The 18902-nt window shown below is 33.7% G+C and overlaps 1 protein-coding gene across 1 annotated transcript; it reads right to left on the bottom strand.

The window, feature by feature from the left end:
* Positions 1 to 826: 826 nt before the first annotated feature.
* Positions 827 to 18029, bottom strand: LOC110447074. The gene is made up of 5 exons (XM_021492498.1): positions 17963 to 18029; positions 14352 to 14638; positions 6781 to 6825; positions 6423 to 6470; positions 827 to 4232 (listed from the first exon to the last, which is right to left on the bottom strand). The coding sequence occupies exons 2-5, from the start codon at positions 14572 to 14574 to the stop codon at positions 4105 to 4107; spliced, it is 444 nt and encodes a 147-aa protein (XP_021348173.1). The 5' UTR covers positions 14575 to 14638; positions 17963 to 18029; the 3' UTR covers positions 827 to 4104.
* Positions 18030 to 18902: the final 873 nt, after the last annotated feature.

Below are 18902 nucleotides of genomic sequence, written 5' to 3' on the forward strand. Positions count from 1 at the left end.
TTAGTTGAACAGGGATGGTATATTGTTATTGAATCAAACCAGGATTCAAAAAGCTGAATGATAACGACTCAGGAAGGCAGATACATTGTCAGCAATATTTTATTAATAACAAAAACAATTTCATTCCAGTATTTGCCTACTGAAATATAACATTAATTCAGTCATCATAACAATTTGTATATATACAAGTTTTAGTTAAATATCTACATAGAACAGATAACCGTGAATAATACTATTTAACACGTATTATTCACAGTTTTGATAGAATTACACGATTCACTGAAAGGAATAACACTAAATAGGTCCCCAGAATGTACGAAGGAGAACAGGCATCTCAACCGTCATCACAACAAAGCTTAAGAGATGACTTTGTGATGCATCAATACATATCTTCATTGACACCAGAGAGAAAACAGAAACAAGAAAGTGTGATATTGGCAAGGTAAGGTCACCGACTTAAAGTATGACATCATGATTTCAAGGTTATAAGTAAACCTGGCGGCAGTTTTATCTAATGAAATTATCGAAATAATCACATTGTGATTCCCAATATATAGGAATATTTCATTATTTACTTCCATAAAAAAAAGTGATCAACACGTGTTTTTGAATCTACTTTATGATGACAAACTTCATTCTAAGAAAGTTCCCCATCAGGAGGTTACGATAGGGATGTCACCATACCGAATCAAGTGATACGACCGATCACTTCAAGACATGTCACCCTAAATCAAATTGAGTTTGTCAGTTAGTTAACTATATTATTTTCGATTCGGCAATATTATATAAAAAAAAAAAAAAAAAAAAAAAAAAAAAAATGGAAAAAGATAAAAATAATAAAGAAGAAATTTATAATAAAACAGAAAGATAACCATTTATATATACACAATTAGTAAAGAAGTCTTACAAAAATCCCTTATAACATTGAGATACTGTTAAAAATGTTATACAATAAAAACAATTTGAATTAACTATTGCATTGAAGTCACTCTAACTGTGAATGCTATTTTATTGATAAGGCCTCAATTACTTTATGAATAGAATGACGTCTATGTTAAAAATCCGGAATAACCTCAATGTTGTTATTTTTTCCTTGTATTAAGAACAACACACATGTGACCCCAACCTTTCCACCAGACATAAATAGTTGCTATTTCAATTGGTGTAGAATTATGCCACTTGACACGCTACTAATCAAACCAATAGGGAAACCCGCTCACGTACACATACTCTTCCATATAAACGTTTGACAGATCAAAAAAAGATTTCACAGTCTTAAGTTTTCTTTTTCATGATAGAATTATCTCAATTATTTTAAAATCCTCATTACATAATCGTTTGATCACCAACAAAAACAATTCACGCAATCTGATTTAGAAGATACTGATTCGTTCTTGGTGATATTGATGTTTTTCACTTCTTTCCCGTTTGATATTTGTTATTCACTTCACGCTGTGGAATGAGGGTACTAAGTATGTATTTACAATAACTTTACACCACATATGTAAATCTGTGTTTAATGAACTTGTATTACTGTTAATTCAGTGATAAATAAACTTGTTTTACTGTTAATCGAGTGATAAATAAACTTGTTTTACTGTTAATCGAGTGATAAATGAGTTTGTTTTACTGTTAATCGAGTGATAAATGTACTTGTTTAACTGTTAATCGAGTGATAAATGAACTTGTTTTACTGTTCATTTAGTGATAAATGAACTTGTTTTACTGTTCATTCAGTGATAAATGAACTTGTTTAACTGTTAATCGAGTGATAAATGAACTTGTTTTACTGTTCATTCAGTGATAAATGAACTTGTTTTACTGTTAATTCAGTGATAAATAAACTTGTTTTACTGTTAATTCAGTGATAAATGAACTTGTTTTACTGTTAAATCAGTGATAAATGAACTTGTATTACTGTTAATTCATTGATAAATAAACTTGTTTTACTGTTAATTCAGTGATAAATAAACTTGTTTTACTGTTAATTCAGTGATAAATGAACTTGTTTTACTGTTAAATCAGTGATAAATGAACTTGTATTACTGTTAATTCATTGATAAATAAACTTGTTTTACTGTTAATTCAGTGATAAATAAACTTGTTTTACTGTTAATTCAGTGATAAATGAACTTGTTTTACTGTTAAATCAGTGATAAATGAACTTGTATTACTGTTAATTCAGTGATAAATAAACTTGTTTTACTGTTAATTCAGTGATAAATAAACTTGTTTTACTGTTAATTCAGTGATAAATGAACTTGTTTTACTGTTAAATCAGTGATAAATGAACTCGTATTGCTGTTAATTCATTGATAAATAAACTTGTTTTACTTTTACTGTTAATTCAGTGTCCTTCCTTTTTGATTTGCTGTTACATCTCGGCCCTGTCTTGATTGTTTAGTATCGGGATGTTAGCAATATATCCTTGTGTGTCGAAACAGTATTTATTAATTAATTTACTTATCAATTAATCCACTTATTTGTTTGTTTAATTATTTTGATTGGTAATGTGAGTAACGTTCTCGTGAGGTTATTTTAATATACAACATTATTTAGGTAAGAAATAATCGATAGAAAATAAAACCAATAGGCCCAATCGTTAGATCTATCTATCTCTCTATCACTCCAATATGTTGAACAGCATTTATTGTTCTTGAATTTATTAAATTCATATTTGTAGATAAGTTACATAAGGAAAATAATTATGCACTTTTCAAAAATTAAATAGTCTCAGACTTATTACCTCCGTTATATATCATACAGTATCGTTCAGTGATTAATAACGATGGTGAGTGAATGGCACTATGAATTGATGTAGATCTTAAAACTATGTTCCAACCGTAGGTACCCTACATATAAACACTAACATCGATATACATTGTAGTACTAAAACATTACATAGATATTGATATCTTTACGCAGTACACCTCACATTTTAGTACACAAATCAACTTCACAACAAACACATGGTGTGACATGAAAAACCCAATTCGTAGAAACCTATATGATGTCATACAGTGTAGATACTTAACATCAGAAACTTTGGAAATCCCAAATGTACTGCGTATATCAACACATAAAAACAAAAACAAGGACAAACTGTATGATTGACGGGAAACATTACAAACTGTATGATTGACGGGAAACATTACAAACTGGCCACCAAGAAAACATTTTCATAAAAATAGGTTCCCGCTGTTTTTCAACATTATTTCACTATATAACGCAAGTTATAAATCTTTAAACCATATATTTGAAAGTAGACCAACATAAAAACTGGTATATAAAAATTTCATCAGGGTGGAGTAATAAAGCGTATCAAAAACGATATGGGAGATCATTTCATCCTATATTACAAATCAGTTTTCTGGAAATTACAATAAGAAATATTAAACATTAATACTGAAAAAAAATATCAAAATTCAGCGGGATCCCATTTATATAGAGAGAGGAAGCGCAACAAAGGTGTTTGGTTCCTGATACATAATACTGTAACTAGATTCCTTTTTTACGCATATGTGATACGAAGTCCATTCATCATCAAACATAAGTGTATCATCATTTATGAGGATATACATTTCTAGTGTAACATCTTGTTGTACTTACATGTATACAGTACTCTAGATAATACACGTGACAATCGGCTTATATATCACTGATTATGGAAAGCATGCAACGTTCGATGTAGCGGGAAATGATTGATCCGTATTCCATCTGTTGATACGTGAGAATTCACTGTTTCACAGACTATACACTGATGGAATATTGCATAGAAGCACTTTGAACATGTTTAGTATGACAGTAGATTCCCTCAGCCATCGTCCAGGCTTATTGTTGTTATGTTTCGTAAGTTTTCCATATCAAGATCGTTCTCAAATCTGAGCAGAACATTGACACAAATCCATAATACTTCAACGTTTCGTCATCTGGTCGTGTTTCAGATAGATGCTATCTTGGCTAAGCACAGATCACTATCGCGATTATATTGTTATCCAAATCATTCAATGACTGTGATAAGTGTTCAATAACTAATACAAACATTACCATTATGTCAATTAAATTTCATCGACAGCTATACTAACGTCACGTCCACCGAATTTATTATCCACTTTGGAATTCTGAAGAGTCATCGTTTTCAGTTGACCTCCTTGCAGGTGGTGTGCATTCAGCTTTGTCTGTTACTTGCATTGGTGTTTTCATCTGTTGGCGACATACTGAGCACTGTTGTTCTGTAACAGATCAACAACTAGTTAAATGGTAGATCAACAATAAGTTAAATGGCAGACCAACAATTAGTTAAAGGGTAGATCAGCAACAAGTTAAATGAGAGATCAACAACAAGTTTAACGGTAGTTTACAACAAGTTAAATGGTAGACCATCAACAAGTTAAATGGTATATCAACAACTATTTAAATGAGAGATCAACAACAAGTTAAATGAACGATCAACAAATAGTTAAATAGTAGAACAACAACAAACTAAATGGCAGACCGACAACTAGTTCAATGGTTGATCAACAACAAGTAAAATGGCAGTCCGACAACTAGTTAAATGAGAGATCAACAACAAGTTAAATGGTATATCAACAACTACTTAAATGAGAGATCAACAACTAGTTATATGGCAGACCAACAACTAGTTAAATGGTAGATCCACAACAAGTTAATTGGTAGATCAACAAAAAGTTAAACGGTAGATTACGACTAATTAAATGGTAGACCATCAACAAGTTAAAGGGTAGATCAACAACTACTTAAACGGTAGATCAACAACTAGTTAAATGGAATATCAACAACTAATTAAACGAGAGATAAACAACAAGTTAAATGGCAGACCAACAACTATTTAAAGGGTAGATCAACAACAAATAAAATGAGAGATCAACAACAAGTTAAACGGTAGTTTACAACTAGTCAAATAGTAGACCATCAACATGTTAAATGGTATATCAACAACTATTTAAATGAGAGATCAACAACTAGTTAAATGGTAGATCAACAACTAGTTAAATGGCAGACCGAAAACTAGTTAAATGGTTGATCAACAACAAGTTAAATGGCAGTCCGACAACTAGTTAAATGAGAGATCAACAACAAGTTAAATGGCAGACAAACAACAAGTTAAATGGTAAATCAACAACAAATGGCAGACAAACAACAAGTTAAATGGTATATCAGCAACAAGTTAAATGGTAGATCAACAACAAGTTAAATGGTAGATCAACAACTAGTTAAATGGTAGATCAACAACTAGTTAAATGGTAGATCAACAACAAGTTAAATGGTAGACAAACAACTAGTAAAATGGTAGATCAACAACTAGTTAAATGGTAGATCAACAACAAGTTAAATGAGAGATCAACAACAAGTTAAATGGTAGACCAACAACAGGTTAAAGGGTAGATCAACAACAAGTTAAATGAGAGATCAACAACAAGTTAAATGGTAGACCAACAACAAGTTAAAAGGTAGATCAACAACAAGTTAAATGAGAGATCAACAACAAGTTAAATGGTAGATCAACAACAAGTTAAATGAGAGATCAACAACAAGTTAAATGAGAGATCAACAACAAGTTAAATGGTAGACCAACAACTAGTTAAATGGTAGACCAACAACTAATTAAATGAGAGATCAACAACTAGTTAAATGGTAGATCAACAACTATTTAATGGTTGACCAACAACTAGTTAAATGAGAGATCAACAACTAGTTAAATGAGGGACCAACAACTTGTTAAATGAGAGATCAACAACTAGTTAAATGAGAGATCAACAACTAGTTAAATGGTAGATCAACAACTATTTAATGGTTGACCAACAACTAGTTAAATGAGAGATCAACAACTAGTTAAATGAGGGACCAACAACTTGTTAAATGAGAGATCAACAACTAGTTAAATGAGAGATCAACAACTAGTTAAATGGTAGATCAACAACTATTTAATGGTTGACCAACAACTAGTTAAATGAGAGATCAACAACTAGTTAAATGAGGGACCAACAACTTCTTAAATGAGAGATCAACAACTAGTTAAATGAGGGACCAACAACTTGTTAAATGATAGATCAACAACTTGTTAAATGAGAGATCAACAACTAGTTAAATGAGGGACCAACAACTTGTTAAATGAGAGATCAACAACTAGTTAAATGGTAGATCAACTAGTTAAATGGTAGATCAACAACTAGTTAAAGGGTAGACCAACAATTTGTTAAATGGTAGATAAACAATTATTTAGGATTTCTCTCTGCAGATTCACTGTTAACTGAAACATCATGATAAAAATATTGGAAGTTATTATTATTTTTTTTAGAAAATTCGTCTTATATGTTTTAGTGATGGACACCAACCTTTTTAAAAAGATCATAAAATAAAAAAAAAATGATTTTGATAGAACACATTGTATAGGTAAGTACCTGGTTCTGGGAGATCCCCATCCTTTAGAAACAAGGCGTGTCTTCTTTCTAAAACGTAAACATCATAAGATAAAAATTTCTTCATACTATTGTGTCCTTATTTATAATTCATAAACAAGCTTTTAATTGCGTTCATCAGGATTTTAAGGTGTTTTTGAAAAGCTTCGTGTAGTTGATATTTTAACAAATATATGTTAGCAGTCCTCTGCCTAAAACAACAGATTAGGAATTATACATAGTAGTCTAAATCGTTGTGAATTTTATCTTATTTGTTATAAATACTCTGGCGATTGCTGTACGTAATTAATCTTGAATGATTGAAATAAACATAGCAATCATTTTAAAATATGCAATATACCTGAACATGCTGAGTTGTATCCACTGTCACTCGATGACCCAGCAGCTGTAACAAGCAAAAATGAAGTGATAGATAAAAACTACAATAAGAAAAGGTGAAAAGTACTGTTATAAAGAGTGAAAAACAAACAAGTTAAAGATAAAAACACCAGTAGTGAAAGGTTAAAACAACATAGTGAAAGGTTAAAACAACATAGTGAAAGGTTAAAACAACAGTAGTGAAAGGTGAAAACTACAATAGTGAAAGGTGAAAATTACAGTAGTGAAAGGTTAAAACAAAAGTTTAAAAGGTAAAAACAACAGTAGTAGTAAAAGGTGAAAACAACAGTAGTGACAGGTGAAAACAACAGTAGTGACAGGTGAAAACAACAGTAGACAAAGGTTAAAACTACAGTAGTGACAGGTGAAAACTACAGTAGTGACAGGTGAAAACAACAGTAGTGAAAGGTGAAAACAACAGTAGTGAAAGGTGAAAACAACAGTAGGGAAAGGTGAAAACTAAATAAGTGAAAGGTGAAAAAAAACAGTAGAGAAAGGTGAATACTACTGTAGTGAAAGGTGAAAACAAGAGTAGGGAAAGGTAAAAACACCAGTAGTGAAAAATGAAAACTACAGCAGAGAAAGGTGAAAACTACAGTAGTGACAGATGAAAACAACAGTAGTGAAAGGTGAAAACAACAGTAGTGAAAGGTGAAAACAACAGTAGTGAAAGGTGAAAACAACAGTAGTGAAAGGTGAAAACTACAGTAGTGACAGGTGAAAACAACAGTAGTGAAAGGTGAAAACAACAGTAGTGAAAGGTGAAAACAACAGTAGGGAAAGGTGAAAACTAAATAAGTGAAAGGTGAAAAAAAACAGTAGAGAAAGGTGAATACTACTGTAGTGAAAGGTGAAAACAAGAGTAGGGAAAGGTAAAAACACCAGTAGTGAAAAATGAAAACTACAGCAGAGAAAGGTGAAAACTACAGTAGTGACAGATGAAAACAACAGTAGTGAAAGGTGAAAACAACAGTAGTGAAAGGTGAAAACAACAGTAGTGAAAGGTGAAAACTACAGTAGTGACAGGTGAAAACAACAGTAGTGAAAGGTGAAAACAACAGTAGTGAAAGGTTAAAACACCAGAAGTGAAAGGTGAAAACTACAGTAGTGAAAGGTGAAAACACCAGTAGTGAAAGGTGAAAACTACAGTAGAGAAGGGTGAAAACAACAGTAGTGAAGGGTGAAAACTCCAGTAGTGAAAGGTGAAAACTACAGTAGTGACAGGTGAAAACATTAGTAGAGAAATGTAAAAAACAACAGTAGTGAAAGGTGATAATACCAGTAGTGAAAGGTGAAAACACCACTGGTGAAAGGTGAAAACTACAGAAGTGACATGTGAAAACAACAGTAGAGAAAGGTGAAAACAACAGTAGTGAAAGGTGAAAACACCAGTAGTGAAAGGTGAAAACTACAGTAGTGACAGGTGTAAACAACAGTAGTGACAGGTGAAAACAACAGTAGTGAAAAATTTATACTACAATAGTGAAAGGTGAAAACTACAGCAGAGAAAGATGAAAACTATAGTAGAGAAAGGTAAAAACACCAGTAGTAAAAGGTGAAAACAACAGTAGTGAAAGGTTAAAACTGGTGTAAAGAAAAGTGAAAACTACAGTAGTGACAGGTGAAAACACCAGTAGTAAAATGTGAAAACTACAGTAGAGAATTGTGAAAACAACAATAGAGAAAGGTGAAAACTACAGTAGAGAAAGGTGAAAACAACAGTAATGAAAGATGAAAACAACACTAGTGAAAGGTGAAAACTACAGTAGTGAAAGGTGAAAACAACAGTACAGAAAAGGTGAAATCAACAGTAGTGAAAGGTTAAAACAACACAGTAGTAAAAGGTGAAAACAACAGTAGAGAAAGGTGAAAACTACACTAGAGAAAGGTGCAAACAATAGTAGTGAAAGGTTAAAACACCAGTAGTGAAAGGTGAAAACTACAGTAGAGAAAAGGGAAACTACAGTAGTGACAGGTGAAAACAGCGGTACTGAAAGGTGAAAACTACAGTAGTGAAAGGTTTACACTACAATATTGAAAGGTGAAAACTACAGTAGAGAAAGGTAAAAACTATAGCAGAGAAAGGTGAAAACAAAAGTATTGAAAGGTTAAAACTGATGTAGAGAAAGGTGAAAACTACAGTAGTGACAAGTGAAAACAACAGTAGTGAAATGTGAAAACTACAGTAGAGAATTGTGAAAACTACAGTAGAGAAAGGTGAAACCTACACTAGAGAAAGGTGCAAACAATAGTAGTGAAAGGTTAAAACACCAGTAGTGAAAGGTGAAAACTACAGTAGAGAAAGGTGAAAACTACACTAGAGAAAGGTGCAAACAATAGTAGTGAAAGGTTAAAACACCAGTAGTGAAAGGTGAAAACTACAGTAGAGAAAGGTGAAAACAACAGAAGTGAAAAGTTTAAACAACAGAAGTGAACGGTGAAAACTACAGTAGAGAAAGGTGAAAACTACTGTAGTGACAGGTGGAAACAGCAGTAGTGAAATGTGAAACTACTGTAGAGAAATGTGAAAACTACAGTAGAGAAATGTGAAAACAACAGTAGAGAAAGATGAATACAACAGTAGTGAAAGCTGACAACACCAGTAGTGAAAGGTGAAAACTACAGTAGTGACAGGTGAAAACACCAGTAATGAAATGTGAAACTACTGTAGAGAAATGTGAAAACTACTGTAGAGAAAGGTGAAAACTACTGTAGTGACAGGTGAAAACACCAGTAGTGAAATGTGAAACTACTGTATAGAAATGTGAAAACTATACTAGAGAAAGGTGAAAACAACAGAAGTGAAAGGTGAAAACAACAGTAGAGAAAGGTAAAAACTACTGTTGTGACAGGTGAAAACACCAGTAGTGAAAGGTGAAAACTACAGTAGAGAAAGGTGCAAACAACAGTAGTGAAAGGTGAAAACACCGGTAGTGAAAGGTAAAAACTACAGTAGTGACAGGTGAAAACAACAGTAGAGAAAGGTGAAAACAACAGTAGTGAAAAGTGAAAACACCAGTAGTGAAAGGTGAAAACAACAGAAGTGACAGGTGTAAACAACAGTAGTGACAGGTGAAAACAACATTAGTGAAAGGTGAAAACATCAGTAGTGAAAGGTGAAAACAACAGTAGTGAAAGGTGAAAACAACAGTAGTGAAAGGTGAAAACAACAGTAGTGAAAGGTGAAAACAACAGTAGTGAAAGGTGAAAACAACAGTAGTGAAAGGTGAAAACACCAGTAGTGAAAGGTGAAAACTACAGTAGAGAAAGGTGAAAACAACAGTAGTGAAAGGTGAAAACATCAGTAGTGAAAGGTGAAAACTACAGTAGTGACAGGTGAAAACGACAGTAGAGAAAGGTGAAAACAACAGTAGTGAAAGGTGAAAACACCAGTAGTGAAAGGTGAAAACTACAGTAGAGAAAGGTGAAAACAACAGTAGTGAAAGGTGAAAACATCAGTAGTGAAAGGTGAAAACTACAGTAGTGACAGGTGAAAACGACAGTAGAGAAAGGTGAAAACAACAGTAGTGAAAGGTGAAAACACCAGTAGTGAAAGGTGAAATCTAAATTAGTGAAAGATGAAAAAAACAGTGGTGAAAGGTTAAAACAACCGTAGTAGTGAAAGGTGAAAACAACAGTAGTGAAAGGTGAAAACAAGAGTAGAGAAAGGTGAAAACAACACAGAAGTGACAGGTGTAAACAACAGTAGTGACAGGTGAAAACAACAGTAGTGAAAGGTGAAAACAACAGTAGTGAAAGGTGAAAACAAGAGTAGGGAAAGGTGAAAACAACTGAAGTGACAGGTGTAAACAACAGTAGTGACAGGTGAAAACAACAGTAGTGCAAGGTGAACACAACAGTAGTGAAAGGTGAAAACACCAAAAGTGAAAGGTGAAAACAACATTAGAGAAAGGTGAAAACAACAGTTGTGAAAGGTGAAAACACCAGTAGTGAAAGGTTAAAACTAAATAAGTGAAAGGTGAAAAAAACAGAGGTGAAAGGTTAAAACAACAGTTGTAGTGAAAGGTGAAAACAACAGTCGTGACAGGTGAAAACAAGAGTAGTGAAAGGTGAAAACAACAGAAATGACAGGTGTAAACAACAGTAGTGACAGGTGAAAACAACAGTAGTGAAAGGTGAAAACAACAGTAGTGAAAGGTAAAAACTAAATAAGTGAAAGGTGAAAAAAACAGTGGTGAAAGGTTAAAACAACAGTAGTAGTGAAAGGTGAAAACAACAGTCGTGACAGGTGAAAACAAGAGTAGTGAAAGGTGAAAACAACAGAAATGACAGGTGAAAACAACAGTAGTGACAGGTGAAAACAAGAGTAGAGAAAGGTGAAAACAACAGAAGTGACAGGTGTAAACAACAGTAGTGACAGGTGAAAACAACAGTAGTGAAAGGTGAAAACAACAGTAGTGAAAGGTGAAAACAAGAGTAGGGAAAGGTAAAAACAACAGAAGTGACAGGTGTAAACAACAGTAGTGACAGGTGAAAACAACAGTAGTGCAAGGTGAAAACAACAGTAGTGAAAGGTGAAAACAACAGTAGTGAAAGTTGAAAACAACAGTAGTGACAGGTGAAAATAACAGTAGTGAAAGGTGAAAACAACAGTCGTGAAAACTTAAAACAACAATAGTGAAAGCTAAAAACTACAGTAGTGAAAGGTGAAAACAACCGTAGTGACAGGTGAAAACAACAGTAGTAAAAAGGTTTAAACAACAGTAGTAAAAGGTATAAACAACAGTAGAGAAAGGTAAAAACAACAGTAATGACAGGTGAAAACAACACTAGTGAAAGGTGAAAACTACAGTAGTGAAAGGTGAAAACAACAGTACAGAAAAGGTGAAAACAAGAGTAGTGAAAGGTTTATACTACAATAGTGAAAGGTGAAAACAACAGTACAGAAAAGGTGAAAACAAGAGTAGTGAAAGGTGAAAACAACAGTAGTAAAAGGTGAAAACAACAGTAGTGAAAGGTTTATACTACAATAGTGAAAGGTGAAAACTACAGTAGAGAAAGCTGAAAACTATAGTAGAGAAAGGTTAAAACAACAGTAGTGAAAGGTTAAAACTACAGTAGTGACAAGTGAAAACAGCAGTAGTGAAATGTGAAAACTACAGTAGAGAATTGTGAAAACTACAGTAGAGAAAGGTGAAAACTACAGTAGAGAAAGGTGAAAACAACAGTATTGAAAGGTTAAAACACCAGTAGTGAAAGGTGAAAACTACAGTAAAGAAAAGGGAAAACTACAGTAGTGACAGGTGAAAACAGCAGTACTTAAAGGTGAAAACTACAGTAGTGAAAGGTTTAAACTACAATAGTGAAAGGTGAAAACTACAATAGAGAAAGGTGAAAACTACAGTAGAGAAAGGTGAAAACAACAGAAGTGAAAGGTTTAAACAACAGAAGTGAAAGGTTTAAACAACAGAAGTGAAAGGTGAAAACTACAGTAGAGAAAGGTGAAAACACCAGTAGTGAAATGTGAAACTACTGTATAGAAATATGAAAACTACAGTAGTGAAATGTGAAAACAACAGTAAAGAAAGGTGAATACAACAGTAGTGAAAGGTGAAAACTACAGTAGAGAAAGGTGAAAACAACAGAAGGAAAAGGTGAAAACAACAGTAGTGAAAGGTGAAAACTACAGTAGTGACAGGTGAAAACAACAGTAGTGACAGGTGAAAACAACAGTAGTAAAAAGGTTAAAACAACAGTAGTAAAAGGTGAAAACAACAGTAGAGATAGGTGAAAACAACAGTAATGAAAGGTGGAAACAACACTAGTGAAAGGTGAAAACTACAGTAGTGAAAGGTGAAAACTTAATAAGGGAAAGGTGAAAAAAACAGTGGTGAAAGGTTAAACCAACCGTAGTATTGAAAGGTGAAAACAGTAGTGACAGGTGAAAACAAGAGTAGAGAAAGGTGAAAACAACAGAAGTGACAGGTGAAAACAACAGTAGTGAAAGGTGAAAACTACAGTAGTGACAGGTGAAAACAACAGTAGTGAAAGGGGAAAACAACAGTAGTGAAAGGGGAAAACAACAGTAGTGAAAGGTGAAAACAGTAGTGACAGGTGAAAACAAGAGTAGAGAAAGGTGAAAACAACAGAAGTGACAGGTGTAAACAACAGTAGTGAAAGGTGAAAACAACAGTAGTGAGAGGTGAAAACAACAGTAGTGAAAGGTGAAAACACCAGTAGTGAAAAATGAAAACTACAGTAGTGACAGGTGAAAACAACAGTAGAGAAAGGTGAAAACAACAGTTGTGAAAGGTGAAAACACCAGTAGTGAAAGGTGAAAACTACAGTAGAGAAAGGTGAAAACTATAGTAGAGAAAGGTTAAAACAACAGTAGTGAAAGGTTAAAACTGATGTAGAGAAAGGTGAAAACTACAGTAGTGACAAGTGAAAATAGCAGTAGTGAAATGTGAAAACTACAGTAGAGAATTGTGAAAACTACAGTAGAGAAAGGTGAAAACTACAGTAGAGAAAGGTGAAAACAACAGTATTGAAAGGTTAAAACACCAGTAGTGAAAGGTGAAAACTACAGTAGTGACAGGTGAAAACAGCAGTACTGAAAGGTGAAAACTACAGTAGTGAAAGGTTTAAACTACAATAGTGAAAGGTTAAAACTACAATAGAGAAAGGTGAAAACTACAGTAGAGAAAGGTGAAAACAACAGAAGTGAAAGGTTAAAACAACAGAAGTGAAAGGTGAAAACTACAGTAGAGAAAGGTGAAAACTACTGTAGTGACAGGGGAAAACACCCGTAGTGAAATGTGAAACTACTGTATAGAAATATGAAAACTACAGTAGTGAAATGTGAAAACAACAGTAGAGAAAGGTGAATACAACAGTAGTGAAAGGTTAAAACACCAGAAGTGAAAGGTGAAAACTACAATAGAGAAAGGTGAAAACAACAGTAGGAAAAGGTGAAAACAACAGTAGTGAAAGGTGAAAACTACAGTAGTGACAGGTGAAAACACCAGTTGTGAAATGTGAAACTACTGTAGAGAAATGTGAAAACTACAGTAGAGAAAGGTGAAAACTACTGTAGTGACAGGTGAAAACACCAGTAGTGAAATGTGAAACTACTGTAGGGAAATGTGAAAACTATAGTAGAGAAAGGTGAAAACTACTGTAGTGAAAGGTGAAAACACCAGTAGTGAAATTTGAAAACAACAGTAGTGAAAGGTTAAAACACCAGAAGTGAAAGGTGAAAACTACAGTAGAAAAAGGTGAAAACAAGAGTAGAGAAAGGTGAAAACAACAGAAATGACATGTGTAAACAACAGTAGTGACAGGTGAAAACAACAGTAGTGAAAGGTGAAAACAACAGTAGTGAAAGGTGAAAACAACAGTAGTGAAATGTTAAATTAACAGCAAAGCAACGTAAAACCTGCATTAGAGATAATAATAATCTACAGTAGTGAAAATTTTAAACGGTTATTTTTTGCAACAATTATTTAATGCAAAAATCTTAAAATCAAAAATTAAGTGAAGTTACTATTAAGAAAAAACTTTAAATCTCACTTCTTCCTCTCGATTCTCTAATGGGCAGGTTATTTGCTTTCAGGGAAAGGGCTTCCAAGGACTTTTTCACCAGTTCCATTTTTTCGGACTTTGCTGACAATTTCCTCCCAAAATCATATTCATCTCGGTTATTGTTGTACGCCAGCTCGCCCTCCACAATATTTATCTGAGTTTTAACATCCTCCAATAGTCTACATAATTTCGTTATGGAGTCTTCAGCCATCTTCGTTAGCGGCTTAGGTCTTCATGTGAAAGTCTTTGGGAGTATTCCGTCCAACATGTAAGCACTATGAAAAACAGGAAATAACTTTTTAAAATCTGTCAATAATAATAATACATTGTTTGTGGTTACTTGTTCATAATTGCGCTACAATCGGCACGACACTTAAACAGATCACTAGAAATATTCCTACAAAGAAAACACCTATACATTATTTAATTTGTTAATTATTGATCAATACTAAAATTTTGCCCTTTTAACCGTGTTTTAAACTATTAAATGTAACCTTAAGAAGGGACCTCGAGAAGCCCTCGCCGGTAGAGCTCTGCCCAACCGCTTGGAGCCAATCGATTTCTCAATTACTTTTAACCTGTTATTCCTTTTTTTAAACTGTTAAAAATAATTATTTTATTTTTAAAGTTACATCGTATGATTGCAGTGGCGCAGAGCGACCTGTCTTCGCTGGTAGGGCTCTCCCCAACCCTAAGGTAGCGCACTTTGAGTCACTGCAACCTACATGTTAATAATAATAAGAAGGGTAGTCTCACAATAATCTAATGTCAATATTGATCCCTATTACAAGTAGGTTTTTTTATGTTAAACAAACTATTTTAAGTTCTAGGAAACAGCCAACTGCAAATATTTTATATGTACCAATGGAATTGATTTATATTTTGTACAAGTATTTTATATGTATTAATGAACAAAAATGTAATGGTGATATGTGACACTTAAATAAACAAATTGAACTTGAACTATATAATCTCTAACACACAAACCCTCACACATAACAAAGAAAACACCTATATAATCTCTACAACACAAACCCTCACACATAACAAAGAAAACACCTTTATAATCTCTAACACACAAACCCTCACACATAACAAAGAAAACACCTATATAATCTTTAACACACAAACCCTCACACATGATAAAGTATTATATGTTAAGACGCTGTTAAGAGAAGAACGGGATAAGATTCGATCGAGTAAGGCTTATCTCATACTCCCCCGATAGTAGTGAATGTAATATATATATTATACCAGCCAGCTTTTGCTGTGGCAACTGAAGAGGGGATGCACACAACTCCTAACTGATTGGTGAATTTCAAAACTGTTCTGATAAACATATCCATAATGAGTAAAGTGTGTATATAATCAACCGTACCAGTTCTATAAAGAGATAATTGTGGCTTTAAAGTCCCGGGAACAACAAAAGCCACCGCCCGAAACTATCACCTTGTTTCTAGAAGCTTAAACGCAAGACACAAACATGGACAATATGTACATTTCTACTTATCGAATGACAGTTAATTGCTGCCGCAATGGATAGACAGAAGATGCAGTCCGAGGGTTGGAGGAGGAGGAACGAGATGGGTGAACATCCTAAATATAAATGTATTTTAAGAATACGTATAAAATAGGTCACTTTAAAAAGTCCCATGACAGTTATTTGTAACTTCCTGGTTAAAATTTAGCACGTTTAACTCAATGACGCAGTGAACACGTAATCCATTCACATAGCTTACTGAGGTTTTTTTAATAATGTTATTAAAAAGGTTTGACTATTGAGAATCACTTAAAGCCCGGTCACTAGTTTACTGAACTTAACCATGAGTTTTGATTTCCCCTGAAACCGGAATGTCAATGTTTCTAAGAAGAAAGATTACCTCAACAAAATAGATTATCGTTTGCTTTCATTTTATCATTAAACAATTACTATCTATCTTATCTTCTACCAAAGCAAATATCATTCCATCTTCGACAAAATGTTAACAGACTTAAATGTAAGATCAAAGCGAGTAATTTTTATTTTTTAACAATTATCAATAGCGTATGTTAAAGACACATGAAAATATTATGTAAGTAGATTCTAGGAAAGGGTTTGATATTTTAGAATGCTATAATTCTTTTAAAGATGACAATGTTTTCCGCGAGAAGCTGTAGACTGTGAATGCAGGGGTAAGAGTCGGACGTGAAATTACAAAAATTGACTAATGCGCTAGCGATTTCTCAACTCGATATTTCAAATAATTTAAAACCCAGGCTCTTTTTGGAATGAACATTTGAATATCCACAAGGAGAAGGAACGTTTGACAAGACGTTGAATTTCTCTATCCGCTCAAGCACTGAAGCAACAAGCATAGCAAGAGATTAGAAATCAGCAAGCGAACGTGTGTGGCCTCTACAAGGTACGAGCGATACCATGTCTTGAGAATCTAACAGCAACTACGACATAAAACGAACAATAGTCATTGTGCATTTGAGACATCGATAATTCAGCCGACTTCGTAAGTGACTAAACTGTTAGACAACAGAAACAATTCTGTTTAGATTCATACCAATTTATCCTATAGAATAAAGACCAATCTGTTCAAGAGAATAGGACCAATTTGTCATATAGAAAAGGACCAATCTGTCCTATAGCAAAGGACCAATCTGTTCTAGAGAATAGGACTAATCTGTCCTATAGCAAAGGACCAATCTGTTCTAGAGAATAGGACTAATCTGTCCTATAGCAAAGGACCAATCTGTCCTAAAGAAAAGGACCAATCTGTTCTAGAGAATAGGACCAATCTGTCCTATAGAAAATGACCAATCTGTTCGAGAGAATAGGACCAAACTGACCTATAGCAAAGGACCAATCTGTTCTAGAGAATAGGACTAATCTGTCCTATAGCAAAGGACCAATCTGTTCTAGAGAATAGGACTAATCTGTTCTATAGAAAAGGACCGATCTGTTCTAGAGAATAGGACTAATCTGTTCTAAAGAATAGGACCAATATGTTCTAAAGAATAGGACTAATCTACCAAGCAAAGGACCAATCTGTCCTATAGCAAAGGACCAATTTGTCCTATAGAATAGGACCAATCGTCTTATAGAAAAGGACCAATCTGTTCTAGAGAATAGGACCAATCAGTCGTATAGAAAAGGACCAATCTGTGTTAGAGAATATATCCACTCTATCCTATATAATAGGACCATGATGTCATAAAGAGTAGGAAATATTCTGTCCCTCAAATACTGGCAAGATAGTAGAACTGCTACATTTATGGTAGACGAACAAACATTTGACAATATATAAATATGTACACACAATAAATCATCACAAATTTCGTCAAGACCTGCATAAGAAAAACATTAATCATCATAAGTTGCTTTTATCAACAGCAAAATTATAGGTAAAGGGGAAAGAATTATAGTAATACAGGGAGATTTAACCAGGAAGACATTAGGTAATACTGACATTTACATAGAGCGACTTCTTTGGCAGAATTGAATATTGAGATTGTAGAGATTGTAAAGATTGCTCAAATGTTACATAAAATAATAGACTGATGATAATTGTTTATAATGAGAGTAAAACGGTAACTGTACTACTACTTACCCTGCCCCGAGGAGAGATGAACGTTATGCAGGTCTGTTCTTTCCAACGTGATATAAATAGATATGTAACAACTTCCTGTAAGACTCGATCGCAATATATACAAACAAACAACCAAGTTAACTTAGGTATAGTTAGCTTTCTGATAACTGAACACAAAACGTTTTATCTAGTTTATATGTAACAACGTATTAAAATTCATAATAGATCTAGATGGACTGACACCATATGACTTATAACTGCCACAAACCACAAAACAGTTTTTGTAAACATTAAGTTGTTTGTTTAGGACACGTTATGCCAGCAAAGCTTTGTCAACTTTGATCGTTTTACGTTTATACGTTTGAGTTCTATACATCGTACAGTCATAGAATCACTTTCAATATGTTAAGTGGTTAGGGTCAGAAAATTGTGTTATTGAGGGCAGAAAAATGACGTTCATCGAACTAAATTTGCTAAATTTGGAAGTGTGAGTATCGTGTTTATGTGGTGTAAAAGCTGACAGAACTGACAAAAACATTTCAACAATGACATATTTTGAAGTTCCACAAATGTCCTTAATACCAGCATCAGGAAATATATACACCAGATCCAACACATATGGATAAAAAGTGTTCCGTCATTTGAACACGTTTAAGAAGTTGTTATAAGCTTTTTTATGTCGTATGCACAATATTGATTCATGTTATATGAAAGTGTAGCATTAACTTACAGAAACTATTCGAAAAACAAAGGACAGACAGACAGACAGACAGACAGGGAAAGGGTAAAGGGGAGAGAGAGATAAAAACCGAGGAGACACCAAAACAAAAGAAAAAGACAACATGAACCCCACACAAAGAGGTACCATCTGATGTTAATCTACGATTAATATAATCATTCACACCCCCTTAGGGGTGAGATAGGGAAATCTCAACCTGAAGGGGGAAGATTCTTAAGTTAC

Source organism: Mizuhopecten yessoensis, unplaced genomic scaffold (genome assembly GCF_002113885.1).
Source record: "Mizuhopecten yessoensis strain PY_sf001 unplaced genomic scaffold, ASM211388v2 scaffold3151, whole genome shotgun sequence".
NCBI lineage: Eukaryota > Metazoa > Mollusca > Bivalvia > Pectinida > Pectinidae > Mizuhopecten > Mizuhopecten yessoensis.

Excerpts from the sequence above, each read along its gene's own strand:
- LOC110447074 (XM_021492498.1), bottom strand. The coding sequence starts at position 14,574 with ATGGCTGAAGACTCCATAACGAAATTATGTAGACTATTGGAGGATGTT. Across the intron at positions 6,471-6,780 it reads ATACAACTCAGCATGTTCAG|AAAGAAGACACGCCTTGTTT; the intron begins GTATATTGCATA and ends TTTACGTTTTAG. Across the intron at positions 4,233-6,422 it reads TGGGGATCTCCCAGAACCAG|AACAACAGTGCTCAGTATGT; the intron begins GTACTTACCTAT and ends GATCTGTTACAG.